Source organism: Acinonyx jubatus, chromosome B1, assembly GCF_027475565.1.
Source record: "Acinonyx jubatus isolate Ajub_Pintada_27869175 chromosome B1, VMU_Ajub_asm_v1.0, whole genome shotgun sequence".
Taxonomy (NCBI): Eukaryota; Metazoa; Chordata; class Mammalia; order Carnivora; family Felidae; genus Acinonyx; species Acinonyx jubatus.
This window is the reverse complement of record NC_069382.1, coordinates 58,641,279-58,668,172: the sequence shown is the minus strand read 5'-3', so window position 1 is coordinate 58,668,172 and position 26,894 is coordinate 58,641,279. Positions and strand designations below refer to the sequence as shown.

At 35.5% G+C, this 26,894-nt stretch overlaps 1 protein-coding gene across 4 annotated transcripts in view; it reads right to left on the bottom strand.

The window, feature by feature from the left end:
- DDX60 (DExD/H-box helicase 60) overlaps positions 1-26,894 on the bottom strand; it is a 105,691-nt gene that overhangs the window by 59,182 nt on the left and 19,615 nt on the right. For all 4 annotated transcript variants that reach the window (XR_008296045.1, XM_027068629.2, XM_027068625.2 and 1 more), the window contains 12 exons: positions 21,232-21,373; positions 20,117-20,272; positions 17,115-17,220; positions 16,052-16,167; positions 14,404-14,564; positions 10,707-10,959; positions 8,743-8,909; positions 8,041-8,199; positions 6,111-6,260; positions 3,488-3,607; positions 2,240-2,335; positions 514-629 (listed from right to left, as the gene is read on the bottom strand). Coding sequence is in view for 3 of the 4 variants with exons in the window: in XM_027068629.2 (XP_026924430.1) it covers positions 514-629; positions 2,240-2,335; positions 3,488-3,607; positions 6,111-6,260; positions 8,041-8,199; positions 8,743-8,909; positions 10,707-10,959; positions 14,404-14,564; positions 16,052-16,167; positions 17,115-17,220; positions 20,117-20,272; positions 21,232-21,373 (1,742 nt within the window). In the remaining variant the exon portion in view is untranslated. The remainder of the gene's footprint in view (positions 1-513; positions 630-2,239; positions 2,336-3,487; positions 3,608-6,110; positions 6,261-8,040; positions 8,200-8,742; positions 8,910-10,706; positions 10,960-14,403; positions 14,565-16,051; positions 16,168-17,114; positions 17,221-20,116; positions 20,273-21,231; positions 21,374-26,894) is intronic.

Genomic DNA, 26,894 nt, shown 5'->3' with positions numbered 1-26,894 from the left:
TATTTGCAAAGCACTTAGAACACTGCCCAGCACATAGTAGTCTTTGCTATAATGGTTATTATTAGTAGGCAAAAATCTAGCCCAATGACAAAATGATATGGGCCTTTCAATTATTAAGTCTTTGCTATCTTTCCAAACATCTACAAAGTGGGCCAAGATAAGAAATCTCAGGGTCTGGGGCAGAGTGTGTCATTATACTATTTTATTTTTTATGTCTTGCTGAAGGACTAAAACAAAGAACACAGATCTATCACTTAAAGTGAACTTTTTTAGGGAAAAGAAAGAAATTTTCTACTCAATTGCAGATCTGCCTGGGACATTCCTTGATGTTCTTTTATTAAGTGTGGCCTTTCTCAGCACCTGCTAGGAGGTGCTATTGATGTTCTGTTCCTTAAATAGTTGGAGATAAGTTAATAAACTCACCAGAATGTTATGAAACTCATCAGAACCCATATAGAAAGTATAAAATTTTAAATACAAAAGCATTTATATAAGTTGGAACATAAGGCCTACTCAGTAAGATGTTCAGGGTTACTTATGGTAGCTGAAAGAGCCAAAAAGGGACATCGGATCATGACAAGCAGATGCTCCCAGACTTCTGCTCCAATTTCTCCACCAAGACAATGGACCTATTAAAGCAAAAAATTTCTCCTTTGAAAAGCTTACTTAAAAATAGCAAATTAAAACAGGATGTAAGAGCTTGGATCATCATACACACTTTCCTGTTACCTTTAACTGCCCATACGAAGTTTTTATAAATATCCCCAAATCCAGATAATAGAAAAATTTGACATGTATTTTCTTCGTTTTTTAAAATATTTATTTACTTACTTTTGAGAGAGAGGGAGAAAGAAAGAGAGAGAGAGAGGTAGGGAGGAGGAGAGAAAGAGAGGGAGAGAGAGAGAGAGAGAGAGAGAGAGAGAGAGAATTCCAATCAGGTCCACACTGTTAGTGCCATCAGCACAGAGTACAACAGGGGGCTCCATCCCACAAAATGTGAGATCATGACCAGAGCCGAAATCAAGAGTCTGACGTTTAACCAACTGAGCTACCCATGCACCCCTACACAAATTTTCTTTAATCCTCATAACCAATCCATCAATAATTCCTCTTTCTCTTACTTCTGGAAATTTCTTTCAAATCTACGCATTTCTTTGCACATCTACTGCCAGCCAAGTCATCATCATATCTCAGTGCACTACCACAATATCCTCCTGACTATTATCCTAGCTTCCCTTAATGCCCCCAGCATTCTTCATATCATTAGCCAGAATGATAGGTCTAAAAGATAAATTCGATCAGGCCATGTCTCTAATTAAATTTCTTCAGTATCTTCCTTTACACATGGAACAAGATATTAATTCCTATTATAAAAATGTAAATATCTTCTATTTGCCCCTATAAATCTCCATTGTTTTCTATCCTGCTCTCCTTGGCCAAAAAAAAATGACCTATAGAGATTGCTTTAAAAGAACTCCAATATTCTCAGGTTCCACTGGACTCGGCCAATGGACAGCCTTGGCAAGGGATCAGAAGAAGGGAGGAGAATGAGCATGAGGTCTTTGTTCCACTGGATCCTTTCCTTAATGGTTACCTTGAACTAGCTATGTCCCTCAACTAAGATAAGTACTCACAGTGTGGCTAGCTCAATCAGAATCTCCTTCTGAGTCTAAGTAGCTGCTTCTTTGCCTTGCCCCTTAAAGCACAGGGGTAAGTTACTGGCCTAGATTACTGTATTAATCTTTATTAATGTGAGTTTCCCTCACACACATTTTTGGAAAACTCTCTTCTTGAATTGTTGTGTTTTTACTGTGCCATTTGTTTCCTGTTGGGTCCATGACTGATAAAAATAACTTATATAACTGTCATTATTATTAGAGACCAAAATCCTTGGCTTTAGAGATCAAAGTTTGGATTTTGAAATTTCTATCCAGGAAAACTTATGCCATCGTGGTTAATTGTGCTCCCCTGAAACAGTAGTCATCAATAGCAGGTATCTTTGCCACATAGAGCTCCGCAGCATATACTAATAACCCCTATTGAATCACAACGGGAAAACAGAGCCAAAAGATATATGATTCACTGGGGAAACCATTTAAAAGGCAGCACCTCCCCCACCCCCGCCACCACCAAACCTGAACTCTACACAAAGGGACAGAAGTCTTGAAGCACCAAATATCTTCATTATAACACTTATGCACACTCGGAAATCAACCTAGAGAAATAATACCAAACCTACCTCATCAAATATAACATATCTGATCCTTTTCACCCATGCTTGGCGATGAGGAGATAACAGCAGAATTTCAAAGCAGGCAGGCACTGTAATAAGTACCTAAAAATAACATTGCATAAACAAACATTTTGAATACTTACTATGTGCAGACTTTGTTATAAGAATATAAAGTTAGAGTTATAACTCCTAAATGTACCTGCTAATAACTAGGATATAGCATTACTTTTGAGAATGTTTCTTTAAAATTGTGATATATTAGGTTGAACCTTATGAAACTATAATTCTTATGCATCAAAGTGGCAAAATATCAGTTTGAAGTTTAAAATTCTTATCTATAAGCATTCAAAGCAATACAAACAGAGTTAATCATCACAGGTTTATTTCCTCAAAATCGGACCCTGAGATAGTTTTGTTTGAAGAATTTCTATTTTCAAACATGGGGAGAAGCAGGATTGGGCTGAGGAAGGAGCTAACCTTCAAAACAAGCCTGAAGAAACCCTGGCCAACCTGGCTCAGAATTCTGGAGTGAATACTGGTTGTCAGAAATAGTCCACATCAGGCCAAAATGTCCCGGTGTTCATACTCTAGCCTAACTCAGCCACAGAACACAGACTGTGGAGGCAGAACTGGAGGAACTGACAGCTAGTATTTGTCTTGACCACCCTCGCCACATTTGGGCAGCAAAACTGTCCTTGAGAGGCAATCTGGGTAGCATATCTTCACGCCTCCTCTGCTGTGTTCTACGATCATCTTTTCACTTTTTGTTCAGTCTTACTTGTTTATTTATGAATTCGTTAAGGAGGAAAACTATCTATGATTTACTTAGTGTCAGGTATTCTATCAATAACACAACATTTTTGAAATTATGATGAGTATCCTACTCATCAAGAACAGTAAGAGTTTCCTAATTAGCAAGACAAAGTAATTCTTCTTAGAAATCGGTGTTTGTGAATTTTTAGTAACATTGGATTCTTCAGATCATTTTGAATCCATTTATAAATCAAGATGATGCAGTAAACAATAACTGAAATATGAAATCAAAATTTAAGCATCCTCAGAGAAAGACAAGTGCTAGTTCTCACTCTTTGGAATATAACAATATTAAATTTTCTGTAAAGTCATTCATCTCTTGTAAATTCAAAAAAAATATTTCCACAAGGCTTTGTGCAGATGTGGAATCTCTAGTATAAAAAACATATATTAGTACTATTAAGTAATTTAATAACAAATGCATTAATTAATATATCCTACCTGACAGTTTAGGGCATCATGACGATAATCTCTTGTAAAAACACCACATAGAGCTTCACCATTTGGCAGATTTTTGGTAAAACGACTCTGAACAGTTGCTGCCACTTGATTAACAAGGGCCTGATTGATAAAGGATTGATAAAGGAAGAGATTCAATAATCACATAATAAAGCACAGGTGAAACCTCAGAGAACAACAGGAACAGTCTAAAAATACGTATGACTACAAGTACAGAAGCTTAACAGCCCCTTTCTTATACCCATCTACTCTAAATACACTCACATATTCTCTTTGAGATATTTGACTAAGCATGTGAACCTCATTGATAAACCTCAACTTAAAGTAAAATGGGAAAAAAATGGCTTAATCAGAAAACACAGGAAATGTTGCTCACACATAAGAAAGAAAATAGCTGAATACCTTTGACAAAGGCTTAGAAAGAAGCTGTGAGTCTACTATAAAAGAAAGATCAAGTGAAGGAGAGTCAGATTGGTAGTTCTCATATTTGGGGGCTTCCTTCAGATACGTAAAGTTTAAATATAGATACATGAATACTTTGGATCAAGTAGGTAGCCTGGCTAGTGGAACTGAGTATGTGGAAATCTATGAACATCTATTTCACACTTATGCACATGCCACCCCCCCAAAATCCACATAGATTAAAACATAAAGGTTAAAACATACACATAAAGACACTAAAAGTGAACATTTTCATATATTTTCATACATCTGGGCACACACATGGAAATACTAAATGAAAACATTGATAAGCCTGACTACACAAAGATATGAACAGATTATCATTGATATGACCCAATATAGTAAAAAGCCAAAATAAAAGTATATTTATTATAACATATAAAGAATAATATACTTAGTATACAAAACTCTAACAACTCAATAAAAAGAAAAGCCCACTTCTTCCTTAAAAATCAAAACATGGGCAAATGCATCCACAAGTAGTTCATGAATAAAGAAATGTCAATGTCCAGGGGAGCCTGGGTGGCTCAGTTGGTTGAACGTCCAATTTCTGCTCAGGTCATGATCTCACAGTTCGTGAGCTCGAGACCCACATCGGGCTCTGTGCTGACAGCTCAGAGCCTGGAGCCTGCTTGGGATTCTCTGTCTCCCTCTCTCTCTGCCCCTCCCCTGCTCGCACTCTCTCTCTCTGTCTCTCTGTCAAGAATAAGTAAACATTAAAAAAATTACAAAAACAAAATGTCAATGTCCAAAAAAAATCACATAAAGATACCCAAAGGACTAGTGATCACAGAAACGCAAATTGAAATCTGAGAGAAGTTTTCACCTGTCAGTATCGCAGAAACTTTATTTTTATGGCAGAAACTTTTCAAGTGATAATAGAAATGTTGGAGAAGAAAAGAGACTATACACTGCCATACGTGCCAGTGGAAATAAAAATGGATTTAAACTTTTAAGAGAGTAATTTGGCAATACGTACAGTGTTGACTTACTAAAATTCCATCTCTGGTTAGCTTAATTTTTCTTGATAAATATTATTAATTCCTGCAATGAGCACTTAATGTTTTAATAGCCATGAAAAACCAAAAAGCTACAATAAAAAATAAAGTGCCAATTTCAATTAACCGTATTGATCAATCTCGTTCTCAGGCTGACCGCAAGTCACTAAACTTTACACATTTTCCTAGAAACTGAAATGGAATTTGAATTCATTTTAATCTATAGAATTAAAGTTATCTCAACTAAATTTGCCTTTCCTAAGAGTAATCACATTATAAGCAAAGGGTCATGAATGAGGAAATGCAAACATACTTTCCATAAATCAAACTTTCTCCTAAACGACAAAGATCATACTTTCTGTTTTTAAGTTCAACATTAGGCAGTAATAGACATAAAAGAAAAATGGCAAAACAATCTGGCTTGAGAAACAGGCCAGTCACAAATGCCCAACAGCAGATTAGATCAATCTCATAAATTCTGGAAAGGCAGTATTAGATTCCTAAGAGACTCAACATTGCCCAGCAAAGTGTGGGTGCTTCTCTCAATTCAAATATAATGCTGAATGACAAAATCCCAAGACCAGACTTTTTCCTCACAATGGCTCTAAGAAAAGTGTTATTTTGGCCTCTGAAACTGGCAGGGGAAAATGCGGGTCAAAAAACAAAGTAAAAGTTCTGGAAACAGAGAATAAATTGGTGGGTACCAGACAGTAGGGGTAAGAGGGGATGGATGAAATGAGTGAAGGTGGACAAAAGGTATGAACTTCCAGTTTTAAAATAAGTAGTAGATATGTAATGTAGAGCATGGTGACTATGTTTAACAATACTGTACTGCATAGCTGAATGTTACTAAGAGCATATATAGATCTTAAAAGTTCTCATCACTAAAAGAGTTTGTAGCTGTATGAGGTGATGGGCGTTAACTAAGCTCACCGTGGCAATCATTTCACAATATACACACATACCGAATTATGTTTGGTACACCTTAAATAACACAATAATGTTATATGCCAATTATAGATTAAGAAGACTGGAAAATAAATAAATAACAAAAAGTGAAATAGATTCACCGCGTGACTAGATGCATTATTTTAAAAGAGGAGGTTCAGGAATGAAAGAGAAAATTCAAGTCACGTGAGCACTACCTTTGTTGGTGCAACATACACGACCACCCCTTCATTGCTCTCCTTCAGCACTTTCTCCATGCAGTAGTAGGAAGCATAGGTTTTGCCCGAGGACGTTGGGGCAACAATCACTGCTGACTCATTATTATCCACAACATCGAGGAGTTCACGCTGCAGGGTTCAGAACACCATTCATGTGGATAACAGGAACAGCATGTTACCAAAACAAATATATGAATACACTTCCAATATTTTTCTGAACTTCAAATGGAATAACTGGGAGTTGAAAACACATGAAGAAACATAACAGGAAAGTCTGAAGAACTCGCGGCATTCTCTCAGAAGAGAGAATTGTTATGCTTTTGAGCATCCGGAGGTAGGTTTGTGTGTGAAAAATGGAGACTGAGACTGAAGAAAGTATCTTGTCATTGGGAAGATATTTTTTTTCTAAGTATTTGTCATTGACTAAATACAGCTCTTCTCCAAAGGCTTTGAGAAATGAAGCTCTAAGAACTAACCAGTATGTATTTTTTATGATGGTGAAAAGGTAGCTGAGGAGAAAAAAATCAACCATTCATAATTTTACCAGTTATCTTTTACTTTGTATATAGAAGAAAACCAGATCCCTCCTTTGGAAGGCATGTGAAATTTTCATCCCCTCAGTTTATGCTTTTATTCATCAAAATGATGAATAATCAAAAAATCATATGTTTGGCAGAAGATGGAAAAACATCCCAAACCTCACTCAGTCTGCACATTCTTCATCTAGGTCCACTCTGGGCCACACCTCAAAGTGTACATCAAAAGAATTGAAATGTGCAGGGGATTAATGGAGAGCATCTGGCTGCTTTGTGTCCTGCACTAAAGTAAGGAACTAGTCCTCTCATTACTGAAAAGGAGGGGGGAGGTTTTTAAGATATCCCACCATCATCAATATAAGATAAAGTCATATTCTGTTTTTTTAATATGATTATTTATTGTCAAATTGGTTTCCATACAACACCCAGTGCCCATCCCAACAAGTGCCCTCCACAATGCCCATCACCCACTTTCCCCTCCCGCCCCACCCCCCCCCATCAACCCTCAGTTTGTTCTTAGTATTTAAGAGTCTTTTATGGTTTGCCTCCTTCCCTCCCTGTAACATTTTTTTTCCCCTTCCCTTCCCCCACCGTCTTCTGTTAAGTTTCTCAGGATCCACATAAGGGTGAAAACATATGGTATCTGTCTTTCTCTGTATGACTTATTTCACTTAGCATAATACTCTCCAGTTCCACCCATGTTGCTACAAAAGGCCATATTTCATTCTTTCTCACTGCCAAGCAGTATTCCATTGTACATATAAACCACAACTTCTTAAGATAAAGTCATATTCTGAACTGGAAGTCTGTTTGATTGAACCTATGAAATTGCACTTTTATAGGTAAACATGTTCAATTTATCAGCAATTTTTTTAGTCCAATCTATGCAGAACCACACCATTTAATTCTAAGTTTTATATCCATCAATTTTACATTTATTTATAGAAGAATGACTACTATGGTGACATGTGTAGCATGCAAATATCTAAACAATTGCTGTACTATTTAAACTACCAAAATTCTGCACATTTACATGTGAAATCCTATTGACACAGGGAAAACACAGAGATTGCTCCGCAATGATACAACTGGATGACACACAGACAACTTTAAAAATATATATGTGAATTCATCAAAGTACCTCCTAGGCAATGGTCAATATACAAAAAAATGAATGAAAAGAAAATTTCACTTTAAGCGAAAAAGAATTTACCAATGACATTTTCAATGACGAAATAATTTTAAATGACAGGACTCAATATTAAGTTCATGCCAAATATAAGATGTAAAGCCACAATAATGAAAAGTTTCTGAGATAACATTTAATAATAAAATACAAATAAAATAAAATTTTTGTTTCATTCAATTATTACTTGCCACGTGTCAGGAATAAAATCCTGAACTCTGGGATCTGGATCTTTTCTCTCATCTCGTATCAAATAATGGCCCATGTATTGTAGTTGAAACCGAACTGGTCCCATGCCAACTGAATATTTATCCATTTTCTTCTCCTTTATGTCATCTCCTACAACCTATATTAATTCAAAAGTCCATTTGGAAAGTGATTTTAAACTATAACATTGTTTAAATAATTAAAATATTTATTACTGAGCACTTTTTATGAGAAAAGTATTTTCCCACATTTTCAGCTTTGTAATATTTATTGAACAAGTTCTTTACCACCTAAATCATTATCTTAACTGTGAGTATATTGATAAACATCAAGATTTTCAAATATCCATTATGGTATTTATAGCTACAATCTAATATATTTAAAGACAATTAAATAATTACTATATAGTTTTTAAACTGTTTGCTAGAATTAAACACAGGATTAGTTTTAAGGCTTTGCAGAAATTACCTGGAAGTTAGTCTGTCCAGACAAGCATTTGTATCAATTTTCTAATTCTAGATTATCTCAAGTACAGGCAGCTGAATCACTAGTAAATGACTTTGAACTTGGAGGAAATACTGTCAGTATAAAAAAAAAATCTAGAAGAGGTGACTTAATTTGCAAGATACTTTATGTATACCCAATAATTATTCTATTAAAATGGAGCTATTCTGAAAATTACCTGGGTTGGATATAAAGAACTTGTCAATTCATCAAATCCTAAGTACTTCAGACATCTGGCTATGAGTTGCTGATCTGCCTCCTGCAAAAGTTCTGGGTATCTTTCCATCAAGGAGTGGATCCTTTTCATCATTTGAACAGCTATACTTAAATCTTTTGTGCTTTCACCTTAGCAAACAATAAACAACATACAAAGATCATCAAAAGTAATGTTTGATTATCCAAGATTAGTCATCCAGGCTATCAATCTGACCTAGTTAAATTCACTATCTTAACATTAACAAAGGTTTTGGCATAAAGAGGACTAGGAAAAATGTAAGAAAAGTGCAGCTATACCCACTTCATCATCTCCATGGGTAACCGGGAAATAGCTGTGCAAGTAACAGAGGCAAAGAAAAATCTTTCTTTTTAAATTTTTTTTAATGTTTATTTATTTTTGAGACAGAGAGAGACAGAGCATGAACGGGGGAGGGTCAGAGAGAGGGAGACACAGAACCGGAAATGGGCTCCAGGCTCTGAGCTGCCAGCACAGAGCCTGACGCGGGGCTCGAACTCACGGACCGCGAGATCACGACCTGAGCCAAAGTCGGACGCTTAACCGACTGAGCCACCCAGGTGCCCCCAAAGAAAAATCTTACAGTTCATGATAAAAAGAAGATTGTTAAAGTTCAAGGTTGTATAAGAGTTCTGGGGAACAACAAATCTTTTCTCCACCTATTATTTTCATGTGTGCTCTACCATGGTCAAAGAAAAATATTTAGATGACTTTAAAGATCTGGTTAAAAACTTTGCAACATTTATTGAATTCTACTATTGACCACAGATAACTATTTGGTGTAATCATTGGAGGCTGCCAATTCAATCAGTCTGTTACAACTGACAGATACAGACTTTGCTAATTCTTCTTCATTTCTTTATAGTTATAAATATCTTTTTTATTCCTCCACACTTCTAATCTTTCCATACTTACCATGTTAGGGCTATTTTTAATTTCGCCTTTTCTCCAATAAGCTTATATTTTAGCTATCTAACAAATATTACCAAACACCCACTGAATACTGTAAGAGACTACAAAACAAATTCAATATAGAATTCTTACCCTCAGGAGAGTAAGCCACTGAATTCTGATCTTTCTTAGTAGCAATCAACTGCAAATTCTGATACAACATGTTGTTTAGGGAGAAATATATAAGCCAAATCTTATGCTTCTCACTGTGACAGAATCCACAATGAAAGGCTGACTATGTTAAAGGAGATTGAAGTTAGCAGAACAAGAGTAGAAGGAAAAAAAAAAAAAAAAAAGAACCTGGTAACCATGTGTTAAATGGATTCAAGTGTGGAGATGCTCAAACCGGACAGATCACGTAGGTTTACTAGGAAGAATTGTCAGTTTGGAGCTATTATGGCACATGATCATTCACCTGTTATCAATTTATATGTCTCTACCCAGTTTTATTTCTCCTTTATCTTCCTCTTCTTGTCTCTTCTTTTTTATTCTACCACATTCTACAGAAATTGCAAAGTAGAGCACATGCAAGCAATAGCAACATTTGGAAGAATTTAAACATGCTCAGCAAACATAATCCTTAGTTTTACCTAGCAAGAAAATGTTTGCACTTCAGATATCAAAGATGAGTGACAGATTCTCCCAGGGAGCCTCACCGTCATTGTTGGTTCCCTTGACTATGCGCACAATTTTGGAAGTAGTTATTCTTAAGCCTATCTTTGATTTGATTTGAATTTGTTTAGGAATGTGCTCTATATTTGCTACTTAGACTCTCTCTGAGATTTCACTGCTCACTGATAAAAGAAGTAATAAGACTTAGAGGAATTTTGTAAGGATAAAATCACATAATGCATCTAAGGCTTCTAACACAAATTTCCAGTTAATAAATGACATCCATTATCATTACCTTATTTTATTAATTCTCCAGTTATCAAAGCAAAAAATATAGAGTCACATACCTTTACCGCGACACTGTTCTTTCCACGCTTTCAAGCAGGCAGTTAACGCAACCATTTCAACTCGAAATTTCACAGAGTTACTTTTACATGATTTTAAAAAATCTTCCAGGTTCTTTATTCCAGAGTTTAAGTTCTCTTTCATTTCCTCTTCAATGGAAAATGACAGAGCATTCCATTTTTCCTCCTCTTTTTGTTCTTCCTTAGCAAATAACCTCTTCTTATTCTCTCTAGTAATTATTTCAGCCTTGGTCTCCTGACCAAAAAGGAAAACAAAAAAACAACATACCATAAAAGAAGTTGGAAATATCCCAAGATTAAATTTCACACATGGGAGAATACTTTTAAGTCTATATTGATTATTTTGACAACCATCCCATTCTTGAATAGGAACAACTTTAATTTCAGTATCTGTTTCCTTTTTTTTCCTAGTATCTGTTTCTTAAAGCCTCCGTTAATTGAAAATTTATGACAATTAAATTTAAGACTAAAAAGCCTCTCCACAAATAATTTTGCAGATTTCAAGTGGTGTAAATCAGAAACATCAGGCCATTGTTTTTTCATGTTTCCTGCATTTGTTCCTGCTGCTCTCCCTGTAATGGATTAAATACAATATGGACCCACTTTACTATACTTTCACCAACCCAATTTATTAATCTGCAAAAAACAAATTGGAGAATTGTAGGGGCACCTGGGTGGCTCAGTCGGTTAAGCATCCGACTTCAGCTCAGATCATGATGATCTAAGGGTTCATGAGTTTCAGCCCCGCGTCGGGCTCTGTGCTGACAGCTGAGAGCCTGGAGCCTGGTTCAGATTATGTGTCTCCCTCTCTCTGCCCCTTCCCTGCTCTTGTGTTCTCTCTCTCTCTCTTCTCTCTCTCAAAAATAAATAAATATCTTTAAAAATTCAAATTGGAGAATGTATTGACAAGAAAATTCTGATAAACCTCCCACTACTCAGGTTAGTCATGAAACTAATATCTAAACTTTGCCTATAATAAAGTCAATATTAGTTGCCACACTTCTCAATACTTAATTCTAATCAATATTATTTGAGGTGTCCCAATGTTTTCATCTACCAAGTGGGTTAACTCAGCATGGTTCTTTCTCAATAAGAGTGACCTTTGGCCCTTTGCCATACACAATGCTTATTATATCTTGAATATGCAGACTTACTGAACAGTTGCTACAAAAGCACATTTACACAATGTTGAGGGTGTTTAGTCCCAATGAGAGAATTTATTTAATTACTAATGACATAAAAGAAAAAAATGGGATTTTTTTCCAGTCTTCATATCTTATAGTATGTAATAAGAATTTTTGCAAACTCTCTACTTTATAACATCTCTCAAAAAAACAAAACAAAAAACACAGAACCTTCTTGCTAGCCCTAAATGAGAGAGAAAAAGTCGTAATTGGATGATCTCACTAACAATAAAATTGGCTATGAAAATAAAAACTCTTCTATAGTCTGTTTTCATTTCCTATGATATATACCCAGAAATGGATTGGTACTTCCTATGTAGTTCTATTTTTAATTTAGTAACCTCCATATTGTTTTCATAGTAGCTGTACCATTTACACTTCCACACACAGTACACAAGAGTTCTCCCTTCTCCAAATCCTTGCCAACACTTGTTACCTCCTTTTTCATGACAGCCATTCCGATAGGTCTGAGATGACATCTCGTGGTTTTGACTTGCATTTCCCTGATGATTGGTAATGTTGAGCACCTTTTCATGTACCTGTTGGCTATTCATATATCTTCTTTGAAAAAAAAATTCTTTTCAGTACTCAGCCCATTTTTAATCAGATTGTTTGTTTTGCTATTAATATGTTCTTTAGATATTTTAGATATTAACCCCTTATTAGAGATAGATTTTGCAAATATCTTCTCATAGAGTAGACTGCCTTTTCATTTCAGTGATGGTTTCCTTTGGCATACAGAAGCTTTTAGTTTGATGTAACCTCAGTTATTTATTTTTGCTTTTGTTCCCTTTGCTTTTGATGTCAAATACAAAAAAAAAAAAATCATTGCTAAGAACAATGCCAAGGCACTTACCCCATTTTCTTCTAGGAGTTTCATGGTTTTAGGTCTTTTATTCAAGTCTTTATTTTGAGTTGATTTTTGTGCATGTTATATGGTAGGAGTCTACTTTCATTCTTTTGCAGGCAGATGTCCAATTTTCCCAGCACCATTTATTAAACTGTCTTTCCCCCCATTATATATTCTTGCCTCCTTTTTCTTGAAACAACCATATATGTGTGGGTTTCTTTCTGGGCTCTCTATTCTGTTCTATTGATCTATGTGTCTGTTTTTGTGCCAATATCTTGCTGTTTTGTAGTATATCTTGTGTATATATTGTGATACTTCCAGTTTTGTTCTTTTTTCAAAATTACTTTGACTATTTGCGGTCTTTTATGGTTCCATACAAATTTTAGGATTATTTGTTCTAGTTCTGTGAAAAATGTTGTTGGTAGTTTGATAGGGAATGCATTAAATCTGTATATTGTTTTGAGTAGTATGGACATTTTGACAACAATAATTCTTCTAATAGAAGAGCATGGAGTATCTTTCCATTTTTTTGTCGCTTTCAATTTCTTTCATTGATGTTTTATAGTTTTCAGAGCATAGGTGTTTTACTTCCTTGGTAAAATTTATGTCTAGATATTTTGATGCAATTATTTATAAATGAAATATTAATATTAGTATTAGTATTAGTGTGCATTCAGCCATTCTATGTCTTTTGATTGGAGAATTTAGGCCATTTATATTTAAATTAACTGTTAATAGGTATTGACTTACTATTGCCACTAATTTTTTTCTGACTTTATTCTTCTCTTCTCTTTTTCTCTTCCTTTGTGATTTGGTAGTTTTCTCTAGAACAATGCTTATAGTCCTCTTTCCCTGCTTTTAAAGTATGCAAATCAGCCTCTTTCGGAGAAAGATAGGGAATGAACAGTTTGGTATGCTCCCTCTGTGCTGAGCCCTGGGGAGATAGCCAGGCTAAAGTCTTGTGGGTCTTGTGGATGCAAGCTTTGTTGGCATTTCAAAGCTAGATGTTTTAGGGAGGCTCATTCCTCAGGTGGAACTAAAATGTTGGGGTGCTAGACCCAAAATTTTGGTCCCAATCCTTTCCTCCTGAGGGAAAAACTGAAGACTTGTGAGTTCTCTCCCAATTGTGTCTCTGCACCAGTGGTGGAGTTTTTGGCGACAATGTGTCTCAGCCTCTTCTACCTGTTTCATTGTGGGTTTTCTCTCATCTGTTCGATGTGTAGGAGTTCTTTCTCTAGTTTCTGGATTGTCTTCATGGAGAATTCTTCTGTATGTCTCTGTAAATTCATTATGTCTATAGGAGGAGGTGACTTCAGGAAATTCCTATATTGTCATCATAGACCAGAACTCCCAAAGAACTGTATTTTTTATTTTACTTCAACATTTCTAAATCCAAGCCTTTAGTAACTTAATATCTTATATTCTTTTCCAAATACATATATATATTTTATTATGCACAGTGGATCATATATAACCTTTTAGATGGAGGTTAGACTTTCTTAGCAAATAAATAATAAATAATCCAACGATCATATATAAAAAGAAAAAGCATAGCATGGAAAGAAACTACCAAAGGAATTGAACAAATATCAACTTAAGAAAAGGAAAAAAAAGTTTTAAATGTGATAGAATTAATAGAACCTACATGTGCCTTTTTGTTCTTGGGTACACTGAAATTACTCTTTGGCTTGACAGCTTGAGTTACAACAACTTTTGGAGAGACTGATTCTAATGAGCTCCCATAAAATCGTTGAAAAACATGATACTTCTGCACAGACCTAAGAAAACGAGGATCTCTAGATTTTTCTGAAAAAGAAAAGACCTGAAATGTAAAACTATTATTTTTTTTCAATAACATTCTCACTAATTCTTCATACCATCCCATGAACACATGTACTTTTTAGTTTGGAATAGTAATTTAGTCTGATTTAGTTTTGTTAAAGAGGGAATCTTAAGTCAGGCTAAATCTTGTCTATGGAATAATTCCTTACTTTATTTAAAGGACAGAAGTGACAAAACACTCTTTCACTGTCTACTTCCCAAAGCAAATATTAGGATGCTACAAAGAATGACAGATTCTAGGTATTACCTCTGTTATGTGCCCTGTGAATGAGTTTAAGAAGAAGGTAGGGGCAAAATCTGGAATATATCCATCTTAGATATTCTGGCTTCTGGCATCACTTGATAGGAAAATCCTTACTCCAACCATAGCTGCAGAGCCAACAGTTTAGCAATTGAAGAATACTTTCACTATGGAAAAATCCAATGACACAGGAAATCCCAACAATCAAGGTATGACTTGCTCCCACACCCAAAACAAACTACAATTTAGACAATAATTAAGCTGGTTAATTTTTCTGTGTCTATATCTACATATATCAAATTAAACCACTTTGAAGGATATTAATGGTTAATCTAAAAGACCCCCCCCACATCTTTCAGGATCTTAGTAGCCATTTATAAACGCAGACTGACAAGTATTTCATATGAGCGAGCTTACTATGCACACTCCTCAATTCTTCTGTAAGTTTTGTCAACTTGAAGAAGGGTGGAGGTTAAGCGTCAGGATAGACAAAAGTGAGATGAAGACAAGGGAACCAATGAGACAAGATCCCTAATTCGATCTCTATGGATCTACTGTTAGTGATCTCATGGGCCTCTTTTTGCAGTTCTAACCGTCCTCAGCAGGAAGGTACATAAAATGCTAGAACTTGGTACACGTAATCAACTGGGTGATGTAAAAGCAGCTGAAATTCTTGAAAGACTATGGCCTTGGTGTTTTGAACTTCAAGGAATACACAGGCATTTTAACTATAAACCATATTTATTTAAAACAGCTTCTAATTTTTATGGGGACAAATGCAGGATTGGTTCACTTCCTAGGACATCTGCATACCTGTGTACCTATGACTATCAGTAAACGAAGTGGGACTTCTTCATTACCATCTTTACTGTCATACATCTAAATACCTTGTAGACTATCATTATTCAAGAAATATAACTTATAGGGTGCCTGGGTAGCTCAGTCAGTTAAGTGTCTGACTCTTGATTTCAGCTCAGGTCATGATCTCACACTTGTGAAATCAAACCCTGAGTCTGCTTAAGATTCTCTCTCTGCCTCTCACTCTTTCTCCCAGTTGCGTGCACATGCATATGAGCTCTCTCTCAAAAAAAAATTAAAGAAAAAAAAAGAAGTATAACTGTGGCTCCTAACTTGATACTTTTTCATTACAAAATAAAAAGCAGAGACTGAAATTGATTTTAATTTATTTCACCAGAGTCACAGTACTCACCATCAAATTGACACTTTGTCCTGTCATAATCATCACTAAGCGGTCTGTGAGAATGCCAATGCACAAGTTCATCAAATTCCTTTTGTTTAACCAGTGAAGTTACAACAGGATCATCGCTATGATACAAAAAGAAATAGATGCATATTTTAAATTTCATGCTTCCAAACAGAACACAGCACAGATTTCATTTTTTTAGATTTCATTTTTTAATATTTTTAAAAAATCACAGCCACCTTTCCTCTTTCTGTTAGATGATGTGGGTGTTAGAATCCAAAAAGCAGTTTATTAGGTGCCTGAGAACCCAGAATCTAGCCAACATGTCTAACAGTACCATCAACGTCAACAAATATTCATTATTGATCCATTAATTAAAAACATCCAGCTGGAGTACTTTTTTAAAAATGTTTATTTATTTATTTTGAGAGAGAAAAAGAGAGCTGCACATGTGCACATGCATTGGCAGGGGAAGGCAGAGAGAGGGAGATAAAGAATCCCAAGCAGACTCTGCACAGCCCGCATAGCCAGTTGCAAGGCTTGATCTCACCAACTGTGAGATCATAATCTGAGCCAAGGTCAGGAGTCAAACACTTGACCGACTGGGCCACCCAGGCAACCCCAGCTGGAGTAATTTTACTCTAAGATTAAAACCATGTTGATTTGGGGGCACCTGGGTGGCTCAGTGTGACCGACTTCAGCTCAGGTCATGATCTCGTGGTTCGTGAGTTCAAGCCCTGCGTTGGGCTCTGTGCTGACAGCACAGAGCCTGGACTCTGCTTCGGATCCTCTGACTCCCTCTTTCTCTGCCCCTTCCCTGTTCATGCTCTGTCTCTCTTTCTCTCTCAAAAAGAAATAAACATTAAAAAAAATTTTTTTAAACCATGTTGATTTTAACCTAGTTAAGATCAAAGACACTGATAAATTTGCTATTAAACTCATTCGGTATTACAAACAGATATTGCATCTAATATATTCCATTTAATCTGTTGCACTTCATAGAATTGCGACATTTGTTGTAAATCATTTGTCCACCCAATCATTTATTGAGACATTTTTGTTCTTATACCTCTTTAAGAAAGGCAAATCTTTCAAAATGTCACCAACAAACATATCAACCAATTCACATGACATTGGAATAAAACCCAAGTTAGGAATATTTTCCTTGGAAGTATCTGTAAAGAAGTAAAAAAAAAAAAATTAAGACATTGTAAAATGTGAAACTTTCATACAGGAATATTATACATCATTTTGTAAAGTTTTACATTAAAAACCATTTTTCATTGATTTTATTTACATTTATCAATTCCAGACCTTCCCATACAGCTATTACCCACATTAAAACATTTTGGAACATAGCAGAGTATAGGCAGCATTTAGGCACATAGGTAAGTAAGTAGAAAAATACCTGTGTCCTCTTTATTCCTTTTATTTTCCCCCATTATAAGGAATTTGAATATGGAACTCTTACTCAGATATCTACCCTATAAATACTTTTAAGAAAATGAAATAAAAAAGAAGCTGGGGAAATGAAATTTGGTATCATTACAGTATTTTCTTACATGCTCTTTGATATCCATGTATAGATATATATGTGTATATGTATTTCTATATATACACATAAACTTGATAGATACCGTACATAACACACATATATCCTATATATAGTATTTGGCTAATAAATGCTTTTTTATTACTATCTGGTTCATAATTCTAGGTAAGCTGCTATTGCTGTGCCTGTTAATCCCTTGGTGTTTACTGTTCTGTGTTTGCCTGACATCTTCCTCCTCCAAGTCTCTGCCAGAGCACTTTTCTTCTTACAGCCATGTGAAGAAGGCCAGAAGTGCTGGGTCTCCACTGCCCCAGAGATAACCCTCAGCCAAAAACATGACAATAATTTCACAGTAAATGCCCCAGTCTCTTCAGGTGAGACATCTCTGAGGTGGTTTGTACACCATTCTAAGATTCTCAGTGAAATCTACCTGTAGTTACCCACAGTGGAAACCAGTAGCCTGTCCTACATTGGTTTTGTTCTCTTCCCGATCTTACCTAACCACTTCCTTATTTGCTCTTCCTGGGATCAATAAATTACTTGCACTCAATAGTCTGTGTCTGGTGAGGGGTGCCTGGGTAGCTCAGTTGGTTGAGCGTCTGACTTCAGCTCAGGTCATGATCCCACAGTTCATGGGTTTGAGTCCTGCTTTGGGCTCTCTGCTGACAGCTCAGAGCCTGGAGCCTGTTTCAGATTCTGTGTCTCCCTCTGTCTCTGCCCCTCCCCTGTTCATGCTCTCTCTCTGTCTCAAAAATAAATAAACGTTAAAAAAAATTTTTTTTTAAAATAAAAAATAAAATTTTAAGTCTTGGTGAAACTCATCTGGATATAAAAGTATATATATTCTTCCCCCATATTTGGAAATATATCAACACATCCCAAATTCCCATTAGCTTTCCTTCTCATATTCCTTAGGGGGACATTTTATTCTTCCTGAAATTCAATCGTATGGAAACATCTTCTGTGATGCTATGATGATGGATAAATTCGTTTTTGTATTTCTTACAATGGTGAATTATTTCTTCATTCTTAAATGATATTTTAAGAATTATATGTAATTTCACTATATTCTGATTTCTATCATTGTTATAGGGTAGTGTATCATAGACTAATTTTTGTTCTTTAACTCTTGTTAAGATATTTATTTTTTTGTATTCTACAGTGTTACTATATTGTATCCAGTGTGTGTTTTTATCTATGAGTGTATACGTGCTTACGTTTCATTTAGCCCACTTGGGATTCATCATACATCCTTATATGTGCAATTCTTGTCTTTTATCAATCCAGGCAATACCCAGCCACGATCTCCTCAAATATTGTCTAACCCACATTGGTTCATTCTTTCCTTGTGAATCTCCAAATGAATGAAAGGCTTGACTTCTTCGTTATTTCTTCTTTTTTGACATATCTTTTTTTATTGTTTCATCTCTTATTTCTTTTTTTTTCTTAAGTTCTTTCCAGCTTTATTGAGATGTAGCTGACATATAATATTGTATAAGCTTAAGGTATATAACATGGTCATCTCTATTTTGAAGTGTAATTCTTTTGATCTATTTCTAGTTCACACATTCTCTTTAGCAATATCCAATCAGCTTTTTAACCTATCCATTGACAATATTTTCATTTCTACAACTTTGGTTACTTTATTTCTCATGTTTCAAATTTCATATTTTTTTAAGCATTTTAAGTATGTATATAGTATATTCTACTTTTGATAATTACAAAATTATTCTAGTTCCATAGCTTATTGTTTCTCTTAGCAGTTTATTTCCTCTGTTGTTTTATAAATTTGTATTTGTACTCAGATTTTTCAGAGTATGAGTAAAACATGTATCCTGTAAAACCAGGCCTTATGATGTTTTTCCCCTACAGAGAATGTACCAGATTCTTCTGATCACCTTATTTATCTGGCTTAGTGTTATCTTGACCCTACTTACAATGTAATTGAAACCACAGATTCTTGGGAAGATGGACTTATAATTAAAAATTATCAGAGTAATTCATTTTGAATTACCCAGAGATAAGCCTCTCCCTTTATTTTTGACTCCTGGAATTTCCCTTCTATTTTTTTGAGTTTAGCTGTGATAATACAAAAAGATGTTTGGTGTGTCTGACCAGCATTTCAATTGTTTCCCGAAAGAGATTTTTCACCTGATTTATACCGCCATATTGATAGAAATGAAACTCACATATAACTGGCGCTTTTTTAACTGGCAACAATTAGGAGCAAAACATACATATATATACATATATGTGTGTGTGTGTGTGTGTGTGTGTATATATGTATGTATATATATGTGTGTGTGTGTGTATATATATATATATACACACACACACACACACACACACACATATATATATATATATATATAACCCCAATGATACAGTGAGAGGTAACTTATTATTAAAATGCGTAGTGCCAGAAAATAATTTAGACCTGTAGCATTTAGTTAGTGGTGCATTCAAAACATTTTCAGAGACTTGAACTGTCATTTCAAATTAATTTATAGATTTATTACCTTTGATTGGTGATGGACTCTTTTCAAGAAAAGAAAGTTTTGTTGTTCTCAGAGGAAATGCCTTTCCAACAGAAAACTTTCTGACCAACTTTGACACAGTATTCCAGAGATGTTCATAATCCTTCATAATGACATCTCCCAAATTCAAATGTAGGCCTATATAATATTTAAAAGTACTAAACATTAAAAGTCATCCCTATATATAGAGAAACACACATTTTTACTAAATTCATAGAGTTCTGAAATATTTCTCAAACAGTGAAATTTTCAGTGAGTTCCACACGATACCTAAATGAATATGGTCCCTAATGTGACTATAGATTTTCAAATTATCTTGTTTTCCTATTTGATAGCTAAGTATTAAGATTACAACTGTCTTAACTAACAATAACTGTGAATATCAATTTTATAAGGTTAAAAAAGGTTATGCCACATATAACTTCTACAACCAATAAAACTGAACAAAGCTCATTTTTCAGAGATGAGAAAATTTGTAGAGGGTTGCTAAACTTAAATGCAGTTAACTCATTCCAATGTTTGCTATGTGTAGGAACCAAATTCTAGAGGTCAAATAAGTTTCAATAGTGTACAGTGGGCTATAGCTCTCTTAAAACATGTTTTTTTTTCCCCTTTTGGCTATTAAGAAACAGCAAAAAATTTATTCTAAGAAAATAATTCAAAGAAAGAAAAATAAATTTTATTTTTTTATTTTTTTCCAAATATATAAATCAGCTTTATCTTTGGGAAAAAATTAAAATTCCCTAAATATCTCATAGTAATAGGTTGATTATATTAATTAAAGTAAATATTTTTTAAATGTTATGCATATATTTAAATGAAAAATTCAACTGTTAAAATGATCCAGAAATGCTAAATACCCAAACACATATTTTTTCTAAGAATACTTGTGGAGTATATTAAGTTAAAATTTTTAAAAATATAACATTCACTCTGATTGCAACTAAATAAAACTTATATACATGTATAAACAAAGATTGGGAGGAAAATAATTGTTATATGTTGGACATATAGGAAAATTATTTTGAAATTTTAAGTTCTTTATAATGTTTATCTCTGGGTGAAAGTACAATTATTATAATATATTAAGATGGTACCTTCAACATTTTCATTTTCATAGTAAAAAGCAATATTCTTCAACAAAAGCTCATCACTTAAGTCGCAAAGGTGAATTAAATTCAGATTCCAAAATTCAAAAACGTTTATATTACTTAGGATGAAATATTCACACCACTTTTTCTGAAAATTAGAAATAAAACCAAGTCACTGACAATTGCTACACTAGCAATAAACTATTATACAACTTCAAACACATCAATAATCCAATGAAAGACAAGTTGGCAAGGTTCCTCCAATTCTTATTAATGTAAGACCTTTTGAGCTGGATAATGATGAATGCTTTATATCTAAAAAGACTGGATCATAAAATAAAACCAAACTGACCAAAAAATTAATTCAACATTGTTCCTTATTCTGAATCACAGAAACCTGTGTTGGACTCAATACAATTTTTTTCCTCACACTAACGCACAGATATAGTTCCAATGCTACAGAAATACTTCTGCTTTCAAATGCGCCTCTGTTCTTTACTGAGGTTTTAATGTTTTCTGGTTTTACTTTCAGGTCAAAAGAGGATTTAAAATATGGCATTTGTTCAGGGGAAGATGCTGAATCCTCAAACTCAAAGATTCCGCTCCATCTACTTTGGTGTGCTCTTGTGGAGTTTATGACAGTGAGGTTATCTTCATGTCTGACACAGGCAGAATGTCTTCACTGGCCACACTTAGTTCAGAGCTGAGTAGACATGAGTAGACAACCTCAGCAAGTAAAAGCCTAGTCATCTTTTCAGCCAATGATAGCGTTTGGGGAATAAAGTTCAGTAGGGGGAAAACCGAGTGTTCTCTGCTCCACAATCCCTCAATGATAAAACCAAACACTTTCCGAACATGAACAATTTATTTATCTATGTTGATGTGGAAACTGACCCCAGAAGTATCCAATAGAAACGTAACACGGGCAAGCAGCATATATCTCATTCTAAATTTTCTAGAAGTCACATTTAAAAAAAAAAGCAAAATTAATTTATTGATCTAACATGACATATCCAAAATGTTATCATTTCAATGTGTAATCCATGTAAAAATATCAACAGAATAATTTATGTGTTTTTCATACTAAATTCTTTTGAAATCTGGTGTTTCTTTTAAACTTAGAGCACACCTCAATTCAGACTACCCACATTTCAAACGCTCAATATCCACTTGTGGCTATGGGCTACTGCTTTGAAAACCTAGTTTTGACCAAATAAGTTAGGGAGACTGCCCAAGGTTCATGAGAAATCATAAATATCAAAGTAGGAGCCTCCTGCCTATAGTGTAATTTAAACAATAATAAAATACTAAAAAGACCTCCACAGAGCCATAGAGCAGTGGTTCTCAAACTTCAGCATAAGCCTCACATGGAAAGATTTTCAGATAAAACACAGATTACTAGGCATCATCCCCAGAGATTGATTCAGTAGGTTTGGGGTAGAGCCTAAGAATTTGCATTTCTAAGAAGTTCCCAGGTGATGCTGATGCTGTTGGTCAAGGGAACCATACTTGGAAAACCACTGTCATGTAAGGTTCTCTCCACCTAATCCTTTCACAAAATACTACTAAGTACACAGTAACGTGTGAAAATAGTATAGCAAATATTCCTCATTTTATACACTTCCTACAAGAGGTGCCTCCATGTGGTCTCCAAGTGTCAAGATGTGAGTAAACATTAAACTCTCCCTTCAGTTTGCTTAGCTGCTTTCTCCAGAGGTCTCAGAACATGCCTTTCTTTGTGAACATTTCAGAGGCTACCTGAATTTACACTTCCAGTCACTGGGTGCTACCAAAATGAAGCATGGAGAATAGAAAGGAACAGAGAGATGCTTGACTGTGGGATAATCAGTTGTTTCCCCACATTAAGAGAGCAGAGGATGGTGGGAAGGGCACAGATTTGGAGACTGGAGAGAAATGAAGTTAGTTCCAACTCGATCACTCAGTTGTGCTAATGGGCCACTTAACCTTTCTGAGCCCAAGTTTTTCATTTGTAAAATGAAGATATAAGAGTAGTAGTATTATATGTTAATAGGCTAGGTAAAGTACACACATAAATCCGGTGCAAAATAACTGGTAGCTATTCCTATCTTGCCCAGAAGTCCATGCCATCCTAATTAAAGAATGATGGTTTCTATCAGCTACAACCACAATGTCCTGCAGAGCCATCTTAGAACATTCCACAATTTAGACAGACTTTACAATATCCTTTTCACCTAATGACCATTGTCCATAAAGAAAATTGCTTATAAAACTCTATAAAGGAGGGGCACCTGGGTGGCTCAGTCGGATAAGTATCCAACACTTGATTTCGGCTCAGGTCATGATATCACAGTCCTTGAGATCGAGTTCCCTATGGGGCTGTGCGCTGACAGCGTGGAACCTTCTTGGGATTCTCTCTCTCTCTCTCTCTCTCTCTCTCTCTCTCTCAAAGTAAATACATAAACATTTAAAACTTACCTAGAGAAAAATTCCCCAATGGGATTTGGGGTATAGGAAAATATTTTCTCCCCAAAGCATAAGCAGAACCACATGATATTGTGTTCACCACAACACAAAACCTTGTAACACTTCTGTTAGAACAGTTGCAAATGCCCATAAATACAAACCTAGATAAACAATCATGAATATTTGTTTCTTAACTTTAATTGTTGATCCTACATCCCTATTATGCTATTTCAATAAATACAATCTAAGCACTACAAAGTAAAATCCAATTCAATTACTTCCTAGTCACACTCAGATCAATTCCCTTCATGAGTCTCCACTGCATCTCCCATGCCAGACTTTGACAGGAGTGTTACCTAAGTGTCATCCTCATTTCAGTAAAAAAAAAAAAAGTGCCTACCACTCAGTATGGCTGTCTCCAGTTATACCTCACTCTTTAGTATTCTATACAGGCAATAGTCCCAGATCTCTTCTATAGAGATTAAATGGTCAAATGGCCATGGATTGGCCTCTAGTTGGTTCCATGGAATTCCTAGTCTACTGAAATATAGTCTTCAAATTTAGAGGGTTTTTTTTCCATGTCATTTCCCACTTAAATCCCCTCATCTGGCTTCTGAGAACTCTGTGAAGAATCACAGGTTCTCCTTCCCTCTCGATCAACTACCATGACTCATTTAGAGCCTACAGGAATTTTCAGATGCCTTCCCTCAGGAAGCATAGGGAAGATTTCCCACACTTTCATGCCTAGACAACACACTGCATTTTCCAGACAAGTTCCCTGGCATACATAGCCACAGGTATCCTAGGTGAGGGTAGCTTTCTCCCAGTCTTTTTCCTAGGAACTAAATCACAGCTTCTTTTTATACACAGACCCCTGAAACTTTAGGAAGATTCTATCATGCCTTTCCCACCCCGCTTATGGTGATTCTATTCATTTATTCCCCAACTCTCTCCCCCTCCTCAACTCATGGACACTTTATGAGGGAGATGTAGTGGGGGGCAGAAGATGGTAATTGTCTTTTTCAATAATATTTGTTATACGCAGACCAACAATTATTATTTTTCCCCAATCCCTAAAGAATCCCTAACTACATTTCAGAGTTATCTCAACCTGTATACAAGGAAGCTGGGGTCTTCATCCACCAACTCCTCATCTGTCATTGGTGGAAGGCATGAGAAACATTAATACCCCAGCATTTCAGATCAAGAAAACAAAACCTTCAGGCAGAGAGTTGCACTTACAGTAAGAGGGAAAAATAGGTAAGTGGGAGACATAGATAAGGAAACAACAATAGCATCTGCCACACTCCCTGATGAATACTTCCTCACTCCCACCTGTTGACCCATGCCTTTAACTTTGTCTAATGATCATTCACAATTCTTTATTGATCATATCAGGACCTCCAGTTCTACAGTTCCTCTACTTTCTCCTTATCCAATAGAGTCCATTTGGTCTGTCTCCAGGAAACTTTGTTTCCTAGTCTATCATTTTTACTACCTTCTTGCAAAGATATTAAAGTCTCTTTTCCTTTTTTATTTTCCATCAAACTGTATAGATCCACTAATAGCATTTTTGTGCCTAAATTATCTTGTCCCTTTTTTCCATACCATCCAATTAGTTGCTTTCCTTGTGCCTATGGCCATGTTGTTGAGACTACAGAAAAAGAAAATCATGCAATAATACATACCAATTTACTATAATTGGTACCTCTGTTTCTCAGTACAGTTTACTCCCCTAAGTTCCCCAATAAATATTTCCAAAATATTTCCTGGTTCTAAACTTCTGGGCTTGCTTCCTTGCCACAACATTCAGCATATGACTTTGTCTCCTACTTCACAAAGAAAATTGAACCAGCACATAGGAACAAAGTTATCCTACAACTTCTATCACAGCCAATGTTGCACTGTTTTTTCTTTATTGTCTCCTATAAAAATGGCAATATTGCTCCCTCTGTATAAGAATATACACTAGATCCTATCCCCTCTCACCTTATTTTCCTTGTATTTTCATCCTATTCTCTTAATTTTATGATCAGCATTTAAACATGCTCTGTCTTTGCCATTTTAAAAACATTCCTAATAGACCCACTTTCCTATCCCATTTTATCCTGTGTCACTTTCCTTAATCTCAACCTGTTACATGTAAACTTATTTTCACCTTTATTTTCTCCTTTCTACTCACCACTGAACCCACTCTACCACAGATTTTTGCTTCTAGGCTCTCCATTAATATGTCTCTTCATTAAAATCAACAGTGAGTCCTATGTCATTAAACCCAAAGTAGTATTTTTGGTCCTCAACCTCCATAGCATTTGGTACTATTAACCACAACCACCTTTTGAAAATCCCAGTTCCTTTGACCTTCACAACAATCTATTGTCTTAGCTTTCTGCTCTATTCATCTAAGCAGCTCCTTCTCAGTGTCTTTTGCTAGTGTCAATCTATCCCTAACCATTTAATATTGGAGTATCTCAGGTCTCTGTCCTAGGCCCTCTTGTCTTTCCTAAAATAAGTTTATCCACCGCCATGGCATTAATTAACATCCATAGGCTAGTGATTCCCAATTCTTTACCACCAACTTATTCCACTCCACTAAGCTCCAAACCAGTATTTCAAATTGTCTACTAGATATCTCCATTTGGACATTTCACTGGCATCGTAAACTCAATATTCCCAAAACTGAATTCATAATCTTTCTTCGCAATTATACTTCATACAATGATATTGTCCCCACAAATGCTCTAGCCAGAGATCTAGAGTCATTTGACTCCTCCCTTTTCCTCATGCCCACACTAAACAAGTTTATACTTTAAATAATTCTTGAAATTGCCTACTGCTATTCATCCCTACTTACCATTTCCTTAGTCCCTAATATCATTAGCACATATATCAACTGAGGTAACAATCACCCAAATGGTTTCCCCAAATCCATTTTTACCTCTACAATGAACTCTCTGCATTGCAAGCCAAAGAAATTTTTTTTTAATGTTTTGTGACAGAGAGAGAGCATGAGCAGGGGAAGGGCAGAGAGAGGGAGACACAGAATCAGAAGCAGGCTCCAGGCTCTGAGGTTTCAGCACAGCGTCCCACGCAGGGCTCTAATTCACAGACTGTGAGATCATGCCGAGCTGAAGTCAGACGCCTAACCGACTGAGCCACCCAGGTGCCCAGAAGAAATTTTTTTTTAATGAAAGTGCCATTCATCTCCTTGCAATCATTCAGTT